General features: G+C 42.8%; 1 protein-coding gene across 4 annotated transcripts in view; it reads left to right on the top strand.

Moving 5' to 3' along the window:
• FAM114A1 (family with sequence similarity 114 member A1) overlaps positions 1-24,764 on the top strand; it is a 70,186-nt gene that overhangs the window by 28,707 nt on the left and 16,715 nt on the right. For 2 of the 4 annotated variants that reach the window (XM_038533479.1, XM_038533480.1), the window contains exons 4-8: positions 4,973-5,086; positions 5,212-5,312; positions 7,811-7,945; positions 13,535-13,687; positions 20,049-20,169. In XM_038533479.1, coding sequence (XP_038389407.1) covers positions 4,973-5,086; positions 5,212-5,312; positions 7,811-7,945; positions 13,535-13,687; positions 20,049-20,169 — 624 coding nt within the window. Of the gene's footprint in view, positions 1-4,972; positions 5,087-5,211; positions 5,313-7,810; positions 7,946-13,534; positions 13,688-20,048; positions 20,170-24,764 lie in introns of those variants that run through there. The other 2 variants (XM_038533481.1, XM_038533482.1) reach the window with 2 other exon arrangements.

The following is a 24,764-nucleotide window of genomic DNA, read 5'->3' as shown; positions in this document are numbered from 1 at the left end:
GTGCTGTCAGGAGGAAGCCTTGTAGGAAAGTGAATTGGGAAGCAGAACTGGGCCATAGGAGAAGCTGAACTATAATGCAGTTGTGTCTGAGGCCTCTGCCTGCCTCAGCCCTAGGGAGCTGAGGGGGTTGGGGGTCAGGATGACTCCTCAAAGATGTCTTGCATTGATGCAGAGGAGCACTTGCATGTGCTGAGACCTCTGCTGTATATTTTGAAGTGGGAGAAGCCAAGTCCAGAACACTTCGAAGTAGGTATACTTTTTAAGATTTTTTATGAAAGAAATAACAAGAAACAAACAGCTGTTATCTTTAGAGGGAAATGGGGGGTGGGGTGGTGAGGAGGAAGGCAGAGTCACAGTCTTTTAAGAGCGCCAAGCACATTTCTATTTGAAGTCCCTCATATCACAGCAAATGCAATGAAATATAGCCACATGCCTCATTAAATACATAATTTACATATAACTATGTAAGAGTTGGATTCATTTAACTACAGTTGATCCAGTTGACCTTATATCACATTTTGAATACATTGAAGTAAATATTGAATAGTTTCTATTTCCAATTGGCAAATTTTCCTTTTTTTTTTTTTTTTTTTTTTTTTTGTCTTTTAGAAGCAATATTTTTTTTTCAGGGCTTAAGTATTTCCATAGGGTGTGCCTGGGTGGCTCAGTAGGTTGAGGGTCTGACTCTTGATCTCAGCTCAGCTCCCATAGGCCCTTATAAGTTCATGGACTCTATTGCCTATTATGTTAGTAAGTCAGAAGTGGTTGAGGGAGAGAGAGACTGGTCCACTCTCTGTAGTCTGTGTTTTTAAACTCTTTGAATTTGATAATATGTACATTTTTTGTTTTAAAAACCAACCAGAAGGGTGCCAGGTGGCTCAGTCTTTTAAGCGTCGGACTCTTGATTTCGGCTCAGGGTCATGGGATCAAGCCCTGCCTCAGTCTCCATATTCAGCCTGTAGTCTGTTTGGGGCTCTCTCTGTCTTCTTCTGCCCTTCCCCCTGCTTCTACTCTCTCTGTCTCTCTCTAAACAAATGGATAAAATCTTTAAAAATAAATAAAAAATTTTTAAATCAAAATCAAACAGATATATCAGGAAAATGAGATTATGAGATTTTTAAAAAGTTTATTTTTTACGTATCCATTTTTAAAGGAAAAGAAATGGAAAAAAAAAGAAACATCACATTAAAAATTAAAGCATGGAGGGAGCCCTCTGAATGAGTTAGTTGATGCCCTATTTACAGGTGCTTTACTATAGGGAACCACTAGAAAGTACCCCTAGAGCTAGTCGGTCATCCAGGGTGGTGCAGGGAACTGCTATTGCTTCCATAAGTTACCACTTTGCCAGAGAGACCCTCTCAACCCCAACACTTTTTTTTTTATTTGTTTTGATCTTGGTGGAATTCACAAGATAATGGCTTGGTGATAGCACAGTGCCTTTTAAGAAAAAAAAATAAGCTGGATGTATAAGATATATCAGGAAAGTGATTATGTCTTAGGATCTGTGCCTGTACAGCAGAGGATGGTTCTAAAAATATCACCAACCCAGGGTTGTAGGTCAACCCAAGACCTGGCTGAAAGGGGCAGGATTAGAGAAAGGTTCCATTCCAGAGGTGACCTTCACCTTGCTGTCTGGTCAAAGTTAGGTAAGTCAAGTAATTTAAACCTAAGCCAGTGTTTTCAAAATAAGAAAGCTCCTGATCAAGGATATGATTTCCAAGCAGTTATAGAAATGGGACTAAGGGACGCCTGGATGGCTCAGTGGTTGAGCATCTGCCTTTGGCTCGGGGCATGATCCTGGGATCCTGGGATCGAGTCCCACATCGGGCTCCCTGCAGGGAGCCTGCTTCTCCCTATGCCTGTGTCTCTGCCCCTCTCTCTGTGACTCTCATGAATAAATAAATAAAATCTTAAAAAAAAGAAATGGGACTAAAATGATATTTAATAAACTGTAAATGACATATAAAACTTTCTCAATATAATATAGTGATTAAGTATGTAAGTTCTAGAGTTGGAACTGGGTTCAAATCCTGCCTCCGCCCCTTATTGGCTTTGGGACCTTGGGCAAATGATTTCATGTCACCAGATCTCAGTTTTCTCCGTTGTAAAATGAGTATAATAATATCCCTTTCCTCATATGGAGAAGGCTAAATGAGATAATTCACTATACTAAAAATACTTAGTTCAGTGCCTGGGACAGAGTAAGTGATCAGTAACTGTTGGCCAGGACCAAGGATTTCACGTATTTCTCCTTCCCGACCTTGTAGAACCCTGGGAAATAGATGTTATCATCCTCCTTTCAGGGAAGACACAACAGTAGATACTCAGAGAGGTTAAGTAACTCCCGAAGACCACACACCTAGTATGTGATGGAAACCAAATTCCTCCACGAGTCTCCTGACTCCAAAGTTTAGGATGCTTTCCACTAGAGTATAGGTGAGAAACGCCAGCCAGTCATTGAACGTTTGCTTTAAAATGATACAGTATCACAGCATTTGCACAACATCCTTATCTTCTTTGCAATATTCACCAATTTTTGCTGCAGTAAGTCAAGGCAGAGAGGATATTCTATATTGAAACTCCTCCATAGAATTTGGAGGAGTTTCATTTCTTTGAGGAAGAGTTCAGGATAACATGTGAAGAATCCATGCTATACTACACTATAGCATTATTTGTATTTGTTGGTTGGGTTTTTTTCCTATTATTGGTAAAATCTGATCAATATCTCTGAGCATGAATCACAATCAAAAGGCAACAGACTCCATATTATTACTTCCTTGTTCTGGGCACTAGATGTCACACTTAGTAAAGTTTTAGAAGTTATTCTTCAAAGTAGGGTGTGGTATCCTCTAAACCTTCTCTGTGAAGGTTTTAGCTTTCTCTTTCTAGCAGAATGCAGTGAAGATGTACTTTAACTAGCAAAAGAATTCAGAAAAGAGAATTGTTCATCAGAAGATCCAAGTGGAGCAAACTTAAACATGTACAAATTTTTTTATTTTTATTTATCTTTTTTTCAAAAATGTTTAAATCTCAGTTACGCCTCACTAAAACCGTGAGTGTGTGTGCGTGTCTGTGTGTCTGGAGTTTCAACATAGTATCATGTGTAATAAACAGGCACATCCCATTTATATGAACACAGAGGTAGTATTTCCCTCCAAAAACAAAGTAACTTCTAGAGGCAGTGAATGCAGACATACTCTGATCATTTGTGTTCTGAGATGGTGAGAAGCTGGTTTTCCCTCGTTAATGAATCAGACGTGGCCCTCACATGAGAAGGATATAGAAGATGAAGGAGGAGATGATGACGGCAGTGAACTTCGCTAAACCCTGCCTGTTCTCAAGGAAGGATGTGGAATCATCTTTCCTGCATGGCTTTCACAAAGAAAGTGTAGCAGACACCTCCCAGCCTTCTCAAACTCATTTATTCCCTTATTTTAGCCCACAGAAATCTCAATGAGAATCAGGGTTGTGGCTTGGACATACATTATTTCCTTTTGGAAAATAAATGTAACAAAAAATGTCAAAAAAATGTTTTAATTAAAAAATATATGTGTTTTTAAAATATGGCAAGGAGTATGGACTCGGTGTGTAAATAAGTGCGATGATATCCTATAACTTCAGTGTGTTACTGAAACTCCAGGAAGTTTCCATTGAAATGCTTGGAATTTATTGGAAGGTAGGGCACATGAATTCAAGGCTCAGTTTTAGCAGTTACAGGGCATGTTTTTTCCAAGTAACTCAGTAATAATTTGAACTGTATCTAATGAGCTACACATGAATATAGACCTACGTCTCTATGAAATTAATGTTGTAAACATTGTAAATACTGTTTCTTAAATTTCCCTCTTTCCTAGATTGTGTGTAATGACAGGTGATTTCCACTGGATATAATTAGCCCTCTGTTTGGTAAATATCAGTGCCCTGATTATATTAAGATCACTCTGATAAATAAAGTTACAACTGGTAAAATACTACTATTTAGGTTTGGGATTCATCCATTTCTCTTATTTAGGAGATGAATAATTGGTCATTTTAGCAGTGCTTTCTAAGAGTAGGTGGTTCTCTTTGGCTCTCAAACCCTGCCATGATTTGGGGTTCCCCCCACCCCATGTATTAATATTGCTGCCGTCTTGGGTTTTAACAACCTGATGTTGCCTGGGTTCCCGAGGAAATCTTTTCCTTTCTCCCTGCAGGCTAAGGGGACAATGGCATGCCGGGCTATTTCTCCTTCAAGAACTCACACAGCCACCTAGCACTGTCAGTAGACTATTAATTTTGCTGTTCTGTTTGGGAACTTGAGAAAAGCTACAGCTCATCATGGGGGACTCTAAGGAGAAAAAAAGAATTGCTCCAGAATAAAATGCAGACAAGAGTATTTATCTGTCAGGCCAGGGGTTGCTTGTGTGAGTGGCAGGGGGTGCTGGGATGAGGAGGGCAGCTCTGTGTTTACCAAATAGTTATCAAACACCCACTGTGCTGGGCTGTGGAGAATATGGGTATACTGGCCCTGCTCAGATGGGGTAAAGCCAGTGTCCCTCATCCTGGCTGACCAGTTAGAGCTCGTGTCCCCACTGTGACTGCTTCCGATGACTGTCAGAGCCAGTGGGTGCCCTTCCGGGTCTTCTCATTGATCTGCCTTTTAATTTTGACCTGTCAGCTCCAGACCTTGCACCCTCTGCACCAAAAGAGCACCCAACAGTTTGAGAGAGCGTATTGAGCCTCTGATTTCAATTCAACAAACATTAACTGAGTGTCTGTGACAGGCTGGGCCTGCAAGGAATCCAAGAATGGATGATGCGTGCCCGGGTTTTGAGGAGTTTAGGAAAGAGGAGAAGGCCACGCTGTTCACCGCCACACTCTTACAACCGGGGTGTACACCTACAGCCTGCAACAGCTCTGGAACATGAGCTATTGAATTGGCAGACTGCAGATTTCTAGAGTATTCGTGAACCATATTTTTGTTTCCTGACAGGTCACGGATTGACAGCAGTCAAGGAAAAAGCAGGGGCCACCCTGCGGATTCATAGCGGAAACTCCAGCTCTTCCGAAGGGGCCCAATCTGATGCTGGAAGTGGAGGCCCTCGGAGTGAGTGGTGCATTTATTTGGGGGCATGTTGGGCTTGGGCTGTAGTGTGTTATGTGCACAAATGGGAGATTTCTGATTTCAGACCAGCAGGATGAGCTCTATGAGGATTTTTTTCTCCTTACCAGCAGATGTGGCCGCAGATCAGAGCCCTGCAGAAAGCCCACCCGCTTCTGCCTCCGGGTCTCGGGGTGTGCTGTCAACCATCACCAACGTGGTTCAAAACACAGTGAGTTGTTAGCTGCTTCTCTGTTTGCCCTGCGTCTCCCAGCGCCTCCTTTTGATATCTGTATTTACCAGTGACCTAGAAACATCAGAGAGAAGATGGCCTTGCTCATAACTTTGGATTAGGGTTTTGTTTTGCTTTCTCCTACAGAGTGGGCGTAACCTTGGCACTAAAAGAATAAGGGCAAAAAAAAATATTTTATGTTTCAAAGCAAAGAGCTGCTTAGAAGGAATGTTTTCTGTCTGATGTGACGGTGTCCTTTCCAACAGCTGCAAGGACAGCCCCCGGCTCGGGGAGTAGGGAGGCCTCTTTCTTAGAGCTGAGACAGCTGTTTTTCCTAGGTGGTCTGTGTCTCTTAACAATTTGAAAATGATAAAGCCATTCAAATTTTTTTTAAAAATGCTGGTAGGGAATTGGGAACAACATCCTGAGATGTTTCTGAAGTGTTTCCAGATAACTAAGACCAACATTCTTACCCCACCCCTACCTCCCAATTCCTACTCTCCCCCTACCTTAGGTAAGCCTGAATTTATCCCCCACCCCAGACCCTTGCCTGCGTCCTGAAGAAGCAACATAACACTGATGAACAGAGATGCCTGGGTGGCTCAGCGGTTGAGCATCTGCCTTCAGCTCAGGGTGTGATCCTGGGGTCCTGGGATCAAGTCCTGCATCTGGCTCCCAGCATGGAGTCTGCTTCTCCCTCTGCCTATGTCTCTACCTCTCTCTCTGTATCTCTCATGAATGAATGAATGAATGAATGAATGAATAAATCTTTAAAAAAAAACAGCACACTGATGAATAATGCAGAAAGGGGGAGTCACTCCAACTGAGATGACACAACTAGCTGGTCTTCAGTGCCAAGAAGAAAAGGTTTATTTTCTGCTGTGTAAGACCAACCAACTAGTTTTTCTAGAAATATAGTTGATGTCCAACTTATTCATTCATTCATTTAAAAAGAAAAGTGGTCAGCTGTCACTGTGTACCAGGAGCTATGCTAGATGCTGGGCATATGTTGACAAATAAGACGGCATAACATTCTGGAAGACAGAGACAACTCAACAGGCAAGTACAGTGCAATGCAGGAAGAAGAGAAGGATGTGGACACACATGTGAGGGTATCTTACCCACAATTAGAAAATACCTGCTCTTCTTGAAACTTGAGGTCCTCTAGACTAAGTAGGGTGAATGAAAAGCAGCAAATATGTTTCAGGAGTACATGTCTACAGTGTGGGGTGGATATGGTCAGGGATGGGGAGGAGCACCTTCCTTATCCCTGGTTGTGAGACATGCATTCATCGTCTCCCTGAGCAACAAGGCAGGGCCCTCTGAGTTTGTCTTTAGTACCTCATTTCCTTTCTGTGTTTCCTTCTACCTTCCGATACTTCCTTTTCCAAAGCTCCAGACGCTCCCACCAAAGTCCCTTAATCAAAGTCCCTATGTCCTTCCTTCTCCCATTTTATGCTTTACCAGCGTACTCCCTCATAGGATGTTAAAATAAACCAAATTAGGCAAAAATATAAATTGCTGATGTATCCCATAGTCCTTCTACAATATGTGTGTGTTAAAATCTGTTTTATAGTGTGACTAATTGATTGGCTCCCAAATCTGAAAACAAAGGCTAAGTGTCTGAGATGGAAATGACTACTAAAGCATATTCAGTGAAGTCTAATATTGCTAATGAAGCATTAATTAAGAAGATTAGAAATATATATAGGCAATGATATAATAATGTATATCAATTCATGTAAGGTGGAAAAAACACAGATGTACACATACTATAATTGTAGTTGTCCAGTGGGAGTATCTGGACAGAAGTTGCAAAGAAATGTAAGCAGTTCTATTTATATGAACAGTTTATGTGAGTAAACCTTGGTTGTTTTAATCTTTCTTTTTTAAGAAAAACAATGACTGACAAGAGGATTTGCAACAGGATAACTGTATGATAGAACAGTTTCCAAAGCCAGTGGTATATGGAAATCAACCTGTCTTATTTCATGAATATACTAATTATGGGCGGTTATTACTATTTTCTGAAAGTATGCAAGAGCCATCTGAAACAGCCTAAGGGTCTTACACTCCGAGGCCCTAGATTAAATTCAGTAATTGGCAAGAGTATCTGACATTTTAATAGACTGCTCCAAATAATTCTGTTACTTGGGTTAACATTTTTTCAAACAAAAACAGTAATGGGATCACCTATTAATTTTTTGTCTTAGATACATATCTACTCATACACACAGAGCCAGCAAAATTAATCCCAAATTTGCTTTGGCTTTTCCTAAGCATCCTTTTTAAATAATATCATATATCCTAGAAATTATATGATTTATGCTTTTCCAAGTAAAAGAAAATAGGATTAAGCGAATATTAAATCCCTGATAAGAAAAAATTGTGACTTTATATTGATTTTAATATTTGAAGACGGTGCCATTTAGGAGTTGCTGACTGCTGTGGAATAGCAAAAGGCAAAAACTAATCTCCTGCAATTATCTCATCTGCAGGGTAAAAGTGTCTTAACGGGCGGTCTTGACGCTTTGGAATTTATCGGTAAGAAAACCATGAATGTCCTTGCGGAGAGTGACCCAGGCTTTAAGCGGACCAAGACACTCATGGAGAGAACCGTTTCCTTATCACAGGTGGGATTATATACTTTTGCAACGTTTTCTTTCAGTCTGTAAAATAAATATATTTTATTCATCTTTTTAAATAGGTATTTTAAAGCACATGACTTAAATTCAAATAACATAGGATAGTAGAGAATGAAAATTGAGTTTCTAATACACCTCTTTCCCCAGCCACTTGGTTTCTCATGGGAGATAAACACTGTTAAGAGCTTCTTATGGATTCTGTTGAAATTATCATAAAACTATAGATACGGGCATGCGTACGTGTGTTCATGCAATAGAGGTACAGATACACACATATCTACCTTTTCAGACAAACGGTAGCATACTAACCACACTCTTTTGTACCTTGCTTTATTTATTTAATGATTTCTTGAAGATTATTACGTTTTTGCCATTTGTCTCAGTCCACCCAGGCTGCTTTAACAGAGTACTATAGACTGGGTGTCTTACAAGCAACAAACACTGATTTCTCACAGTTCTGGAGGCTGGGAAACCCAAAATCAAGGTACTGGCCGATTCCGTGTCTGGTGGTGGCCCATTCTGGTTCATAGACAGCTGTCTTCTTGCTATGTCCTCACATGGTAGAAGGGGCAAGGAGCTCTGCGGGGGTTTCTTTTATCAGGACACTAATCCCATTCATGAGGGCTTCACTCTCGACCTAATCCCCTCCCAAAGACCCCACCTCCAAATACCATCATGGCGGTTAGATCTCAACATAAGACTTCGGGGGAGACACAAGCCTTCAGTTTATAACACTATTGTAGGAACACCTGGGTGGCTAAATGGTTGAGCATCTGCCTTTGGCTCAGGTCATGATCCCCAGGTCCTGAGATCAAGTCCTGCATTGGGCTTCTTGTGGGGGACCTGCTTCTTCCTCTGCCTATGTTTCGGACTCTCTCTCTGTGTCTATCATGAATAAATAAATTAAATCTTAAATACACACACACACACACACACACACACATATATATAAAACACTATTGTGTGTATTCCCACTCTACCACTTTCTAGTTACATGACCTTGTGCTGGTTACTTAACCCTTCTGTGTCCTGGTTTGTTCATCTATACAGTGGTTATAACATCAATACCTACTGATAGCTTTGAGGTAAGGATTAAATAAGTTCACATAGTACCTGACTCTTAGCAAACACTCAGGAGTGCTTGTTATTGTTATTGTCATTACACGTCAATATAATAGTTGGAAATGGTATCTCATTGGAATTTTAATTCATAGTCCTCTTACTATGTACAAGGATGAGGTTCTCACAAGTCCAGCTTTAAAGTTTTCCAGCCCTCCTTGAGAAATATGATATGAGGAATTGAATCTATGGGGCGCCTGGCTGGCTCAGTCAGTAGAGCATGCGATTCTTGATCTTGGGGTCATGAGTTGAAGCCCTACATCAAATGTAGGGCTTACTTAAAAAAATAGAAAAGGATTTAATCTGTGTTTTCCTTACTTATAGTAGTCAAGTAAATTAAAAATAGTATTTCTCTTATTTTTTAAGTATAAAACCCTAATACTGAACTTACTTTTATAGACGGCACATGCCCTGTTCATATTCCAGAGTACAAGCACACCACCCATCCCCTTCCTCCCTAGCGGTCAGATACACCTCAGTCCTTGCCTTCCTAAAATCAAGAGCAGCTGATATGGCCCTGGATTTTGTAAATTTTACAGGCCGGACAAACACATCTTCTCACGGCTCAGTCCCAAGAAGCCACTAAGGAGCTATCACTGACATCATGTTAGTGGCAGTTCCTGAAAGGGTTTGGTCTTAAACTGTTTCCTCTTGTCTCTTCCGGAAAAACACTCACATAACCACTCTGATATTATAGCTCAGGTCAGAACTTGGCGGGATCATCTAAACCACTACCCTACTGATCCTTAAAAAGAAAACAGATTTATATGAATCAGGTCATTAATAGTAGATGTTGCAAAAAACCAAAAGCAAAACAAAAAAACTAACCCCCGAGGATCAGTGTGACTGAGACCAAAAAAAGGTCTATCTTTTGCTCCTACGATGTGAGTGTTCCTATTCAGGGACTCTCTAGGCAGCCTTTTTTCTGAACTCCTATCCTGTGGCTCCTCCATCCTAAAATTTTTTACTTCTACTCTCACAAAGAGGGGAAGGTAGGATGGAGAGGGCTAGATGGGACAATGGAGGACTTTACCCTCATTCCTTTGGCCAAAACTTATCACATGATCTACCTAATTCAACTCAGGCGGGCTGAGAAATATAGTTTAGCCATGTGTCTAGGAGGAAGAGGGTATTTGGTGAGCTTGTAGGAATATTTTTTGTCACAGACTTTATATTTACATAAAATTTATATATACATATATACGATATATTATATATCACATGTATGAACATATAAGCATTCATATGTATACATAAATAAGTATATGTGAATATGTATAAATTTGATTCTAGTTGAGAAGCTGTATGGGAAAAATGTGACCTAGTCCAGAGACTGGCTAACTGTACTCTTCTTTGGTTTCAATCTATACACCTGTAAAATGGAGAATTGGATGTGGTCAGCTTCCCAGATAACTGTAGGTTTGGGGCCACTTTCACAATTTTTATCAGGCTATTGCTAAAAACTAAGTAGCAACACTCATGTAAATACGTCACCTGAGAATCCACACTAGCCATCTGCAGTGTTTATTCCCATCACACATTGGAAAAGTGCAACGAGTATGATATACATTCTGGGGCACACTTGAGCATGGCATCTCTAATTCCCCTGCCTTGCTGAAACTGGATCACCACAATACTACTGACTCCATTCTCCTTCCAAACAGTAAGTTTTCATTCATTTATTCATTCATTCATTCCACAGATGCATTTCGAATGTCCACTCCGTGCCAGGCACTGTTCCAAGCACTTGAGATACATCAGGAGCCAAAATAGATTAAAATCCCTGTCCTTAAGGAGTTTTCATTACAGCTAGGAGAGACAAACAGACCATCAACATTATCTAGTATTTTAAAACATGATTGAGTGCTGTGGAAAAAAAAAGAAAAACTAGAGCAGGAATGTGGGAGTGAGGAGGCAGGTTAAGTATTAAATTGGATTGTGAGAGGATGTCATGGAGATAACATTTGAGCAAATAATTGAAGGAGATCAGGGGCTTGACCATGTTGAAATCTGAGTGATGCACATTCCATGCCATGAGAACAGCTTGTGCAAAGGCCCTGAGGCAAGACTGTCTAGTGTGGACAAGGAACAAGGACGCTACATGGTGGGAGAGGAGTGAGCCGGGAGGAGAGCTGTTACAGATGAGGCTAGAGTGGTAATGGAGAACAGGTCATGGCAGATCCTGGAGGGCATTTGTAGGGACTTTGGGTTTTGCTGTTAATGAAATGGGGAACACGTTACAGCATTTCCGAAAGAGGAGTGATGAGCTCTGACTGTAACAGGATCATTCTAGTTACTGTGTTGAGGACAGACTGGGTGTGGGAAGGGCCCAGGGCAAGGAGACCAGGTGGAGAGAGGGTGTCCCAGCCCAGGCTCTCCCAGAAGTAGAGGCCAAGGTGGCCTTAACGCGTGAGGATTTCATTAGGGGAAATGCAAAGAAAGGAAATGGAGGTGGGGGGTAAGAAGGTCGGGGGGTCCCTCAGATCAAGATGCTAGCCTGGCCCCAGAGAGGGGCAGAGGGCAGGAGATGAGATGGAAGCGCCCAAGGTGCCCGTGTCCTCAGGAAGGCCCAGCAGAGCCCTGGGACAGTCCGTGAGCTGAAGGCGCTGACAGAGGGGTCCCCATCTGCCAGGACGGCTCCCCGCAGTGTCCCCGCTGCCCTGGGACTGGATCAGGGAGCGCGCCCTGGTGCTGGTGGAGCATCCAGACCCCGGGCATCCCCCCGCATCCTCGGGGCCAGGGCTATTACCTGAGCAGGAGGAAGCCGTGGCGAATGCAAATTCCGGGGAGATTCTGGAAGGTCCCCCCAGACTGCCCAATGGAGGGAACGCGGGGTGTGACATACGGAGGCAGCAAGAGCGCCTCCTGGGTCATCAGCCCGAGCCCTGGCGGGACGAAGCTGTCACCCCTGACTTCGGGAGCTCTGCTGGGATTTTCCGCATCCACACGACATAACCAGGGGCACCCGAGGTGTTCCTACACCAGCTCCCGGAACTGGCCCCTTGTCCTGTCCCCGTGGCACAGGGTCCCCGCCCCCCCCGGAGGGGCCCACAGGTGCAAGTCTGCAGAGCTGCCCAGAGGCGGGAAGACTCCCACGCCAGAGCCGCTCCTGTGCTCAGCCCATCTCCCCTGGAAAGACGGTTCTTCTCCAGGCAACCTTAATTTCCCTGCAGCTTTTTCAAGGGCATCAGAATCACTGCAGAGCGACCTTTCTTCCCCCTTCGCTTCATCCCTTCCCCTCAGTCCCAAAGCCCAGGTTTAGAGATGGGAGTTGTCATAGGGAAAGGAAGCGATTTCAGTGTCCAGTTGTCTCGTTTTTACCACCATCGCGGAGCCAGAAAGATCAGTGGGAACAGTGGGGTTTTATTGCTAAGTGTTAAAAAACCCCAGTGGTAATTTGACGAGGTTGTTTTGAAAACTTTAAAATTCAGAGCTTGTGCGTATTTAGTCTTAAAGACCGACAGAGGGGAGAATTCTTTCTGCAGCCCAGGGAGTTTTTGGCTACCAGCCTCAGGAACCCAAAAGGAGAAGGAGCTTGATTGTTTTATTGACCCACAGTAAAAACCACAGTCTGTTCTCCCATTGATCTTTCCCTTGTGAACTTGTGGCGGCCACTGTGTTTATGGCGTTCTCCTTAGATACTAAAGAACCCTATAAACACAATGCCCAGTAAACTTAATGAGGAACCAAATAAAAGATGCTTAGAATCACAGAAAGCAAAGGCAGGAAATTGGGATTGACTGAGGGACTCGTGTTCATTTTGTTCTCTTTATGTCATCAACAAAAAAGAAAACTGGAGAAAAATTTTGATCAGCATGGAGAGGGATGCCGTTCACAGTCATCCTTCTCAAGAACTGATAAGCTCCTATTCTTGTTTATACTCAGTACCTGATGAGGAATGCATGATGAGTTTATATTTTATTAATTTTTTTCATCAAAGATGGTTAATAACCACGCACATAAAATTTTCAAAATAATGTTAACTCAGATCAAAGCAGACCAGCATGTGGCTGCTCTGAGGTCGTCCTGGGTGCAGAAGTTGCAATGAACCCTGTCACAATAGATGAGACTTTCCCGGTGCACATCAATTTGCTCATTATGGAAAATTTGGGTATTTTAGAAGATAAGAAAATCACACACATGGAAAACACTTTGGCGGAAAGCATTGTTCGCTCAGCTTCTGTGTTGCTTCTTTCCAATCCTGTTCCCAGGCAGAGAATTTTTGCTTTGTTTTGTTGCATACATAATGAACATGTAAAATTTGAAGTGGAATATTATGTAAAAATTGTCGGTAGAGTCAATGAAAGAGTCATTTTGTTAGAAATTCCCAAGCGACTAAAACCTACTCTTCACAAATACAAAGCCAGCCCTCATCTCCTCCTACGTCTTACACAGGAAATGAGTAAGCGCTCATTACGAGCACGATCTAGTGCACAAACATTGTGTGTATTTCTGCAGATGTTAAGGGAAGCCAAAGAGAAAGAGAAACAGAGACTGGCCCAGCAGCTCACGGCTGAGAGGACTGCACACTATGGGATGCTGTTTGATGAGTATCAAGGTTTGTCACACCTGGAAGCCCTGGAAATTCTATCCAATGAAAGTGAAAGCAAGGTATGGTCACTTGAAATACCATGTTCACCAATGTGTTTTCTTACACACAAAAGAAACAAGAAAATCTGCCATTAAAATATCTCATTTTTAGGACCTCATGAGTATTGTGCTAGGGTCACAAATATTATAAAGCCTGATGACTCCCACATGCTCCATATTATTTCCTCTCTGTCCTGTGCTATGACCCCGCCCCAGCCCCGAAGAGGGCCAGCAAAATAAGAGTGATCCTTACCCCCAGGCCAGGTCACCACTTCCACCCAGTGAAAACAAAGCATCGAGGTTTCTTCCAGACTGCAAAGTTTTGGGGTTTTATGGACTAGGTAATGATTTATTCACCTGTTTGTTAAATTGCCTGCACAAAGAGCAGGATCATCTTACTGGGAGTTAAAGTTCTTTTTGAGACTGTTCCTAAACAGAAACCTGGGAATTTCCTAACAGCCCTGACCATTCACATTCCCCCATTGGGATCTCAAGAAGCAGAACAGAAATAACAGAAATCAGCAGAGTTTGGAGATTTTTTTTTTCAAGTATCTATGTGGGAGGGAGGGTTATTTAGCAAATACTCACATGGTACTTATATAGTCACTCTTGTAAGCAGTTTAAAACTATTATTCCTGTATATACAGCTCTTCTGTGTGAATGTCAGGCTGACTATACTCTGGGGTATTTTTCCAGTAGAAACCACAGGCCAGCACCCTCTGAGCCTTCTGGGAGAGGCTCTGGGTCATCTTGGTGACATCGCTGGAGGGAAGCAAGCCCTCCGGTGAGAAGAGGAAATTGGAAGTGAGCTTTAGAACAGAGAAGTGATTTTTTACTCTCTCTCGGCCACATCCTCTAAGTTTGGACTTTAAAGGGTTGAAACATTCTTGATGCCCACCTAGGCAGGGAAAAATGGCATCTGCCATGCAACAGGCAACTAAGAACCAAACAGGATGGAAATCCCCCTCCCTCCAGATTACTGAGTTACTATCTGTGTTTATTTCCTCGTGTTATCCTGGAGTCATCAGTGACAGTCTTCCAGTTAAACTGTTAAAGGGTAATTTTTTTAAAAACAAAATCATACCTCATATACAGATACAAAATGCACATGAATTAAAGAATTTGTTTAGCCCCTTCATTAAATGAAGGAACCAAGCAGATGTTACAAGTGGTTCAAGGGAAAAAGCCAATGCGCACATTTGTATGGAGTAGTGCAATTTTGCAGTGCATGTGCAAATGGGCATAAACCTCGTTTTTCCACAGGAGGTGAGGTTGCCCCTCTGCCTCCGGAATCTATTCACATGTCTGTGGACAAGAATTATTTTGCACTGCTATCAGCTAGCTACAATCTAAAGAGTTGTGAAATTGCTCCCATAGACTCAGATAATCGGTAACGTATGCTCTAAAAAATGCAGTTTTCCACGGAAGCGTAAATTGTTCCTCCAAAAGCTGGGTTTTGAGTCAGACATTATGTGATCAAATATTCCTCAGTAGCTGCATGATTTTGGACCCCTCTCACTTCAATCTCCTTATCCAGGAAATGGGAATAATAATAAAACCTGTCTCGTAGGAATATTAAAAGAATTCAATGAGGTAATCCATGTGAAGCCAGTTGCAGCTTGCTTAGTACATAAATTCTCAACAAATGTTAGCTACCTTTTTATACATATATGTATATGCAATGAATAATGTCGATGACATCTTATTTTTACATGCATCCTTATGTTTTATATGTGTGTGTGTGTGTTGTTATTATTAAAAACATGACAGGCATGCATGGTGCCTTGAAGTTATCATGCTGGTAGAGCGATTCCACTCTGGTGGGGTCTGTTACAGGTCTCATCTGGGAGAGTTCCAGGTTCCTGGAAAAGAGCCCCAAAGGACTGATGTTGCTAGGAAGGGGGTTGGGTCCCTGGAGGGATGCATTCCCCTCTGTCTGCACACTGCTCCTGCAAGCTTTGCTTCCTTTCCCCCAGCCTGGAGATTTTTGTAGTATTCATGGTAAGGAATGCAGAATGTTTTCTTGGATTAGTAACGATAGTTACCGGGTGCTATAATAAACAAGTCCTAAAAATGTATGGGTCAAAACCAGTAGGAGTTATCCTCAGTTCTGTAACAGTCCAAGATGGGATTGCCTGGTCATCAGAAGGCTTTCTTGCCTTAGGGATTCAGGGGCCAGGCTCTGTCCATTTTATGTCTCCCCTCGACTCATCCAGATGTTCACAGGCTCCTGGCCAGAATACAAATGGAGACTCCTGCTGGGGTTGTCAGATTTAGCAAATAAAAACACAGGATGCCAAGTGAAACTTCAACTATTTATAAACATTACATACTTTTTTAGTGTAAATATGTCCTGTGCAATATTTGGGACACACTCTCATACTAAGATAATATTCATTTTTTTATCTAGAATTGTTTATCTAGAATTAAAATTTAACTAGACCTCCTATACATACCAAATACTTTCAAGTTAAAGGACTTTTGGGGTACCTGGGTGACTCAGTTAAGTGTCCCTTCGGCTCAGGTCATGATCCCGGGGTCCTGGGATCAAACCCTGCATTGGATCCCTGCTCAGGGAAGAGTCTGCTGCTTCTCCCTCTCCCTCTGGCACTCCCCCTGCTTGTGCTCACATGCTCTCTCTCTCTCTCTCTCTCTCTCTCTCTCTCTCTCTCAATCTCTCTGTTAAATAACTAAATAAAAATCTTTTTTAAAAAAGTTAAGAGGACTTTTGAAACAAGCTGTTAAAGAATATATTATAATGACTTTGAAAATCAGATTCCCATCTAGAATTCTCAAACTCCTCACGTTTCCATGCCACCCTCCTCCTGCTCTTATCCCTTTATTTCCAGCTGCTCTCACTTCAAGGAGCTTTATGTGCACATGTGAGGATGCCCTGGTTTAAGCTGTACCTGCAGCCCTGCAAACAGCCACCTCTTAGCCATCCTTTAGACCTAGGGATGCACCCTCCAGTGGATGGTCCCAACACAAGGAGCACAGCCTGGCAAGAGATCCATACAGGCTATGGAAGGGTAACTTTAGTAACATTAGTACTGGGCACATCCCTTTGGGCCTGTGGCCTCCCGTATGTCTGGGTCACCATCCTCTAGAGCCTCCTTGTCATCTTTATTCATCTTTATCCTACCAGCGTAAGGACAGAAAGTGTAGAGGGTACACTCCCATTTTTTAAAAATATTTGTTTAGTTTTAGAAAGAAATAGAGCATGAGCAGGAGGGGCAAAGGGAGAGGGAGAGAGAATCCCAAGCAGATGCCCCACCTAGTGTGAAGCCTGTTGCGGGGCCCGATCTCACAACCTTGAGATCATGACCTACCAAGAGTTGGACACTCAATCAATGCACCACCTAGGTGCTCCTCAGTCCCATTTTTTAAATTTTTATTTATTTATTCATGAGATACACAGAGAGAGAGAGAGAGGCAGAGACACAGGCAGAGGGAGAAGCAGGCTCCATGCAGGGAGCCCGATGTGGGCTCAGTCCCAGTTTTTAAGAGCTTTGGCCCAAAAATGATACACATCACCTCTGTTGACATTTCATTGGCTAAAACTGACACACTGTATGGAAATATAAGGAATTACTATCATTGCTATTCTAGGAGATTGATTCTAGGAACAGGCATGGCAATGTGGTACACTATAACTCTTAAGAAAACACCTGATAATTTTTATTGCTATTATACTCAATAGCTAACAAAAAAAGTAAACAAGAGTCTTCAAAATGGCGCCCCATGCTCCATTTCAGGGAAAAGATTGACAAGGCAGACTGTCTATCCTTGTGTTCCCGGCAACACTTAGCACTGTGCCAAGCATCTAGTCAGCATTCTATGAATATTTATTGAGGAGTGCATGATTATTTATTATTGGATGAAGTAAAGACTCATTGCTCATTACCTTGGCATTAATGCAGTGATCTAGAAGGAAGCAAAAGAGATACTGTGGCAGAAAGATGCTGACAATAGAGTCCTGTGCTAAAAAGAACCCCACCCAGTGGATGCCCAAAGCATAAAACCCCAGTGCATTCCCTCCCAGAGGGTGGCTACCCTCCAGAAGACATGGGGAAATCATAATATCCCACATGTGTATATACATTTTCACTAGTTTTGTGCTCAAGCATGTGTTCAATAATTACCTTTTAATTTTACTCTTAGAAAACTAATGTTTAGAAAATATATCTGAAGTATTGGAATCTGAGCACCTGGGTGGCTCAGTCAGTTAAGTCTTTTTTTTTTTTAAGAAGTTCTTTTTTTTTAAAGATTTTATTTATTCATGAGAGACACAGACACAGGCAGAGGGAGAAGCAGGCTCTCCGTGGGGAGCCCACTGCGGGACTGGATCCCAGGACCCCAGGATCACACCCTGAGCCAAAGGCAGACGCTCAACCACTGAGCCACCCAGGTGTTCCTAAGCATCTGCTTTTAGCTCAAGTCATGATCCCGAGGTCCTGGGATTGAGCCCACATTGGGCTCCCTGCTCGGTGAGGAGTCTGCTTCTCCCTCTCCCTCTGCCTGCTGTTCCCCCTGCTTGTGTTCTCTCTCTGTCAAATAAAATCTTAAAAACTAGTCATTATGAATGTTTAAAAATAGTAATAAAGTGTAGGACTCTGCTGTGGGCCTATCTAGGACACTGAGACCTAATCATGAGTATATGAGCTGAAAAGAAGGTTCTGGAAGGGTCAGAGCAAAAAGGCACGGTGGCAGCCATCAGGCTGAGAGCATTAGCTTGCATCTGCTGAACTCTATAACTAATGGGTTTTGTGTTGATGACTTCCTGCTAAGCTTCTCCTGAGCCTCCTTGCCGATTGCATTATGCCCTGGTGATATTCATTACAATTTTTAGGAAAATGGTGCCTGGCATCCCTGATTCCCTCTCTGACTCTCTCCTTGTCCTGATGTGTGAATCTAGTACCATAATGAATATTAAAACATATTCCAAAGAGCATGCGGCTCCTCTGCTGGCTCTCCCTCCAGAGCAGGTGTTTGACCTGCAGAATGAAAACATAAAAACCTTACTACTTTACGGATTTTTTTAAAGAGTTTATTTATTTATTTGACAGAGAGTACATGAGAGCACAAGCAGAGGGAGTGGCAGGCAGAGGGAGAGGGAGAAGCAGGCTCTCCGCTGAGCAGGGAGCCCAATGGCGGGACTTGATCCCAGGACCCGGGGATCATGACCTGAGCCGAAAGGCAGCTGCTTAACCGAGTGAACCACCCTGGCACTCCTATGTAGAGTCCAACTTCACTTTTTATATGGTTCTCCATGTGCTCTGGCCACCTTGGAAATTCATATCAGTCTTTAGATTCACAGAGGATGACTGGCCAGGCGTGCAAGTAATTTTTAAGTGTTTACAGAGGACAGTTTCCAGAGAAGGGCTCTGAAGACCATAAGCAGCAAGGATGTCAGTTCACACCTTACCCTCTGAGGACTCTCCCTGCCCGCCCTGTCGCCCCCCTAAGGAGAACTGAGGTTCCCTCCTGGTGCCCCGTTACCACTCCACTCACCCCTGACACGGCGGTTAGCAGCTACCCTGGGCCTCCCACCTCCCGCCTGCAAGATCTCTGAGGAGAAAAATGTGTCTCGTGTGTTTTTGTGACCCCGGTTCCAGAACCCACATGTAGCAAGTGTATATGTATGCGTATCTGTATACATAAAACATTTCTCTATGTGTTTGTTTACACGTATATGTATTATATATACGCATATGTTCACATTATTATATATATACATAATATGTATGTAATTTCTTGACCTTCACTACAAGCACTTTTCTTTAAGTTTATTTTTTTCTTAGTAATCTCTGCAGCCAACGTGGGGCTTGAACTCACCACCCCGAGATCAAGAGTTTCATGCTCTTCCCCTTGAGCCGGCCAGGCATGCCTACAAGTACTTTTAAGTACATTATTTCATTTAACCCTCAAAATAACCTTACAGGGTAGATGCTATGCTGTTAGTCCTCATTTTACAGATAAGGAAGGAAAGGTCAATAAATTACCCGAGGGCACACAAGTCACAAGTGAGGGGCTCCTATTTGAATTCAGAGTTGACAGCCCGCATGTTTTTAACCACGAGGCCAGAAGGGCCACCACCACTATTTATTCAGCCTCTGCTGTGTGCACCTGTGGAATGTGTCTCATGTTCGCTGTTTGATTTTCCTCACAGAGGATCACAATGAAGAGTAGATCGCACTTGAAAATTTTAAAAACTGAGGCCCAGGGAGCTTATGGAACTCAGCCCATTCAACCCGGCCTCGCCCCGCCCCCCCACCGTCCCCCACCGATCGCCTCAGTCCTGGGAGAACCGGGGACAGCTGGACGTAAACATGATTAACAGGAAGAAATGATGACAGTGATGCTGACCTATTTCTTTTTTCAGGTTCAGTCATTTTTAGCATCACTCGATGGAGAGAAGCTGGAACTCTTAAAAACTGACCTAATTTCCATTAAAGACATCTTTGCAGCCAAAGAATTAGAGAATGAAGACACTCAAGAACAAGGTAAAGGAAAATAAGCAGTGAAACAGCCAAACAAGCTGTTAATAAAGATCGCCCTCTGAACAGGGCAGGATTTCATTCAAGTGCTCCTCCTCCTCTCCTCCCCACACTCTGTGCACCTGCTCTCGTGACAGGAGCAGGCCACGTAGATCTATCATCCTCTCTCCTGACAGAAGCATCTTTATTGCTGTGGTGGGTGGCACAGTTCCTGGCACATCACAGGCGTGCAGTACACACAGAGGGTCGAACGAACCGAGATTGCGGTGGGCCGAGCCAGGCCCTGATGACTAGAGCTTATGCTCTGAGATCTAAGTTTTTTATCTGCATGCGGTGAGCAGGTCTCTCAATGGATTTCTTTTTATGTTTTTTTTTTTTTTTTTAAAGATGTTATTTACTTACTCATGAGAGACACACACACACACACAGAGAGGCAGGGACACAGGGAGAGGGAGAAGCAGGCTCCATGCAGGGAACCCAATGCGGGACTCGATCTTGGGACTCCAGGATCACACCCCGGGCCAAGGCATTGCTCAACCGCTGAGCCACCCAGGCGTCCCTCTCAATGGATTTCTTGTTACATTCTTCTTACTATGTTTCACTTATATGCGTAGGAATTAAGGTGTATTTGTAAGTGGCCTGCTGTCCACCTAGAAAGTGGGGTTCTGACAATGGCACCCAGGGCCTTGGGGTGTGATGTGTCAGATTGTCAGACACTGCATTGAGCCAGGTGCATGCCCCTGAGAATCCTCCAGCCACCCAATGGCCGGACCCCAAGGAGACCAGGACCTGTTTTGTCTTCCCTGAGAGGGGAAAAAGAGTTTTCAAAGTTAGACATGCTTAAGACTTACTTGAGGTTGGGCACCTAGCTGGCTCAGTGGTTGAGCATCTGCCTTCAGTGCAGATCATGATCCTGGGGTCCTGGGATCGAGGTCCGCATCAGGCTCCCTATAGGGAGCCTGCTTCTCCCTCTGCCTATCTCTATGCTTCTCTCTCTGTCTCTTATGAATAAATAAATTTTTACAAAAAAAGAGTTATTTGAGGTTGCCCATTTAGGAACAGAAGATAGCAAAACCTTTGCTGTGTACAAGGAGAGTGATTTCTTACTGGTATTATCACCTACCCCTGCAACCACAATTGTTTGAATCATGCTGACACACAGGTCAACCATGGACACACAAGGCTGGCTTCTCCTAGGACTGTCTCAAAGGTCCATTTGAAACATTTTCACCACTAATTGGCTGCATTGGCCTAGAGCAAGTTATATAACCTTTCCGAAACTCATTATCTGCACCTATAAAACAGAGACACTGATGCATATTCCCCAAGGCTATTGTGGGGCTCAGATTAGATAACGTATGTAAAGGTATATTGTACAGAGCTTGGCACACAGAACTGCTCAAAAATGTGAGCTGGTATTGTTATTTCAAGTGCTAAAACAAGGTGGGGAAAATAGCAAAAGTACGATAAACCATAGCTTTTATTTACGATTGTACTTGCTGTTAACCACACGCAGAGTACCGATCATGCTCATTCATCCCAGTTGAGTAGCTGGAAGTGTCTTTGTGTCCAGGTGTGTTGCATCCCTTTAATCGAAGCTCAACCTGGAGAGCCAAGTGCTTCAGCCTCAACGCTCAGGGCAAAATTATTCTAAGCATTTGCAAACTGTTATTTAAATACCATCTCCGGCTTTAGTCTCCCATACTGACCTTATGTGCCTTCAGTGTAATGAGATTTATGCTCATTGCATCAAAATAGAAGACTCAATTATACTGAAGAATAGACAGAGGCCAATAGCAAAGAGGCTGTTGGAGAATAATGTTTTGGGGCATTTGTGTGTTTCACAAGAGTCACAACGGATGACAGCCTCTGTTTTAATAATGAGAAACTAAGACGCCAGCCACCAGAGTTCATACAGGTATTATTATGGGCCCATGGTGAACCAGTAGAGCTGCCTGTTTTCCAGAGTAATGATCACCCAAAAAGATCCAGGTAATTTTTCTTTGGTTTCCTGATTTTTAAGGGAGACCTTGATCCTATAGGGTGTGTCATTCAGAAAGGGTAAAAAGATCCCAGATTTCTCCTAACATCCAAGCAATAGTGTTGCCAGTGCAAGTCATCCCCAGCTAGCACAATTTCTTAGAGAGGAACCTTGATTCAATACTTCTAAATAGAAAATGTTACTACATCTGATGTGTTCCAGTCTTAATATAGAGCCTCAGTAAATTGGGATTTTTTTTTTTCATATGACAAAAAAAAAAAAATTGAAGTTGTGAACAGCATGCTTAAATGGTAGACTGGTCTTTTCTTAAGTGACAGTACCCTGTTATCTCCCAGAACATTTCCATTTTCCCAAAGGGCATCTCCAGATTATCAAAACACTATTAATTTTAATTAGCTTAGTTTAATAAATAAATGTCAAACACGTAAAGAAAAACTGGGAGGGAAGAATAGCAGGGTTGTCATTAAATCAATCCAATTAGGATAGTGTGACAACTCCAGAGGTGGAGGGATTATCTAAAAGCTATAAAGAGGAATCTCATCAGTGGGGGTGAGCAGACAAGCCAGGAGGAAAACTCGGGGAGAAACCAGAGCATTTTCATCCATTGTTTTTTCTTGTAAGCATTTACCTTTCTAAAAGCCTCTTAACACCTTAATAATTCATTTGCAAGTGTTGGAAAAATGCAACAAACTGTCATTTTTAGATAAACTCCATATCGGGCTCCTCTGCATTTGATAGCGTTAGCTAATGATCTGCAGGTTTGTCTTTCCAGCAGCATGTAATTTTATCACACTGCCATGGGTCTCTAATTTGGTTTACCACTGTTGTGAAGAGATTTTAAGAGGCTATTTTCTATTTTTATTGCCTTGGTGAAGATCTGGACCATATGTACGAACCAAGAGCTGTAGTTATAGGTATTCTTTATTGCAACTTTGTTTATCATCTGTTCTTATCCACTTCCATTTTTTTCCTGTGACTTTTTTCCCTAAAATCTTTGCTAAAAGTTTGCTAAAAGTTAAAACCTTTCTGTTTTATAGAATGTACATTTTTAAAATATTTATTTATTCATGAGAGACACACAGAGAGGCAGAGACATAGACAGAGGGGGAAGCAGGCTCCCTGCGGCGAGCCCGATGCAAGATTCGATCCCAGGACCCCGGGATCACAGTCTGCGCTGAAGGCAGACACTCAGCCATTGAGCCATCCAGGTGCCCCCCAAATGCACATTCAAAAGCTGGAGCTATACAGAGTCCTGGCATCCTAATTTATTGGTGATGATTCCCCAATATTTTTAATCTCTCAGTGTTTATATCTTTGTAGCACATAACAATATAGTTAGATAAAACTAGTGTTGACAAAATACTTTCACATTTGTTGTATGATTTGATCCTTACAACAGTGCTACAACTGAGATGGGTGGGTTTTATTAGCCTAAATTTACAGGAGGGTGTGGAAGCTGCGAAGACCCATGAGTAGCCCCTCCAGGCCACAGAGTCTCTGAATACAGGAGCTGGGGTTAAAACCCACACCTAAGCCAGGGCTCTTTCTGCCCTGCAGCGTTGCCTCATACAGAATGAGAAGGACCAAGCAGTTTGGGAATGAGACCTAGGCCATGCTGCCCAGATATGTCCCTGCCCCCTCTTACTTTGCCTGCTTAGAGAGGAAGAGACTAAGACCTCTGCCCAGCAGAGAGAGTGTCTCAGCTTTGTGTGTGTGTGTCTCTCTCTAGTCCTCCATCTCTACTTCTTTTACAAGTAGCTAATGCCTTCTCATTCTTGAAGACTAGGTTCAGGTATCATCGTCTCCAGGAAGCCTTCTTAACACCCCTCTGAGGACAAGATTCAATACTGGAAAAGCCTCCTCAATCAGTGCACTTACCTCTTTGGATTATAATGATTTGCTAGTGTCCCCTTCATCCTGAACAAAGACAGCCATCTCTCTCCCTCCACCCCCAAGGCACACACCTCTCTCCCCCCCACTGCCCCCCTGAGCAAGCCCAGGAACACAGCCTCCTGGACTTTGCACTGGTGAAGCCTCTGGCTGGAAATCTCTTCCTGCACCCCATCCGGTGTTGCTCACCTCTCTCCTTCATCAGGTCATTACTCAAATGGCACCTTGTCAGTTGCCCACTTGCTTTCCAAACCCATCCCTGTTCCTCTTCCTTGGCTTATGCTTCTCCACAAAACGTATCACCTGACATATATGTCTTACTTCTCTATTCTATTTATTAATCTGCCTTCCCCCCTGAGGTTATATGGATTCAAGGTGATAATAAACGGATTAAGCCAAATGTTTTGAACAAAGACCTACAGGTTACCCTGGCTATCTTCACAGGCTGCTAATTAGCCTTTTGTCTGTAAAACAGGAAAGAGCACATGCACACAAGTGTTAGATACAGTTTTTCTCACGTGGCTTAGCTTTTGCTGAAGCTACTGCCTTCACCCACTGATGTGAGCCAGAGTGTTTTGAGATCGTGTAATCAGGGCAGATTAATGATGCTTTTATTTCCCCCCAAACTGGTGGTTAACCCATTGTGGAAACAACTCTTTAGCACTTTGAAACTCTAAAAATGGCTTCAACCCATAGATATAAATGAGGA

Source organism: Canis lupus, chromosome 3 (genome assembly GCF_011100685.1).
Source record: "Canis lupus familiaris isolate Mischka breed German Shepherd chromosome 3, alternate assembly UU_Cfam_GSD_1.0, whole genome shotgun sequence".
Taxonomy (NCBI): domain Eukaryota; kingdom Metazoa; phylum Chordata; class Mammalia; order Carnivora; family Canidae; genus Canis; species Canis lupus.
The sequence above is the reverse complement of the archived record's forward strand: the minus strand, read 5'-3'. Positions and strand labels throughout refer to the sequence as shown.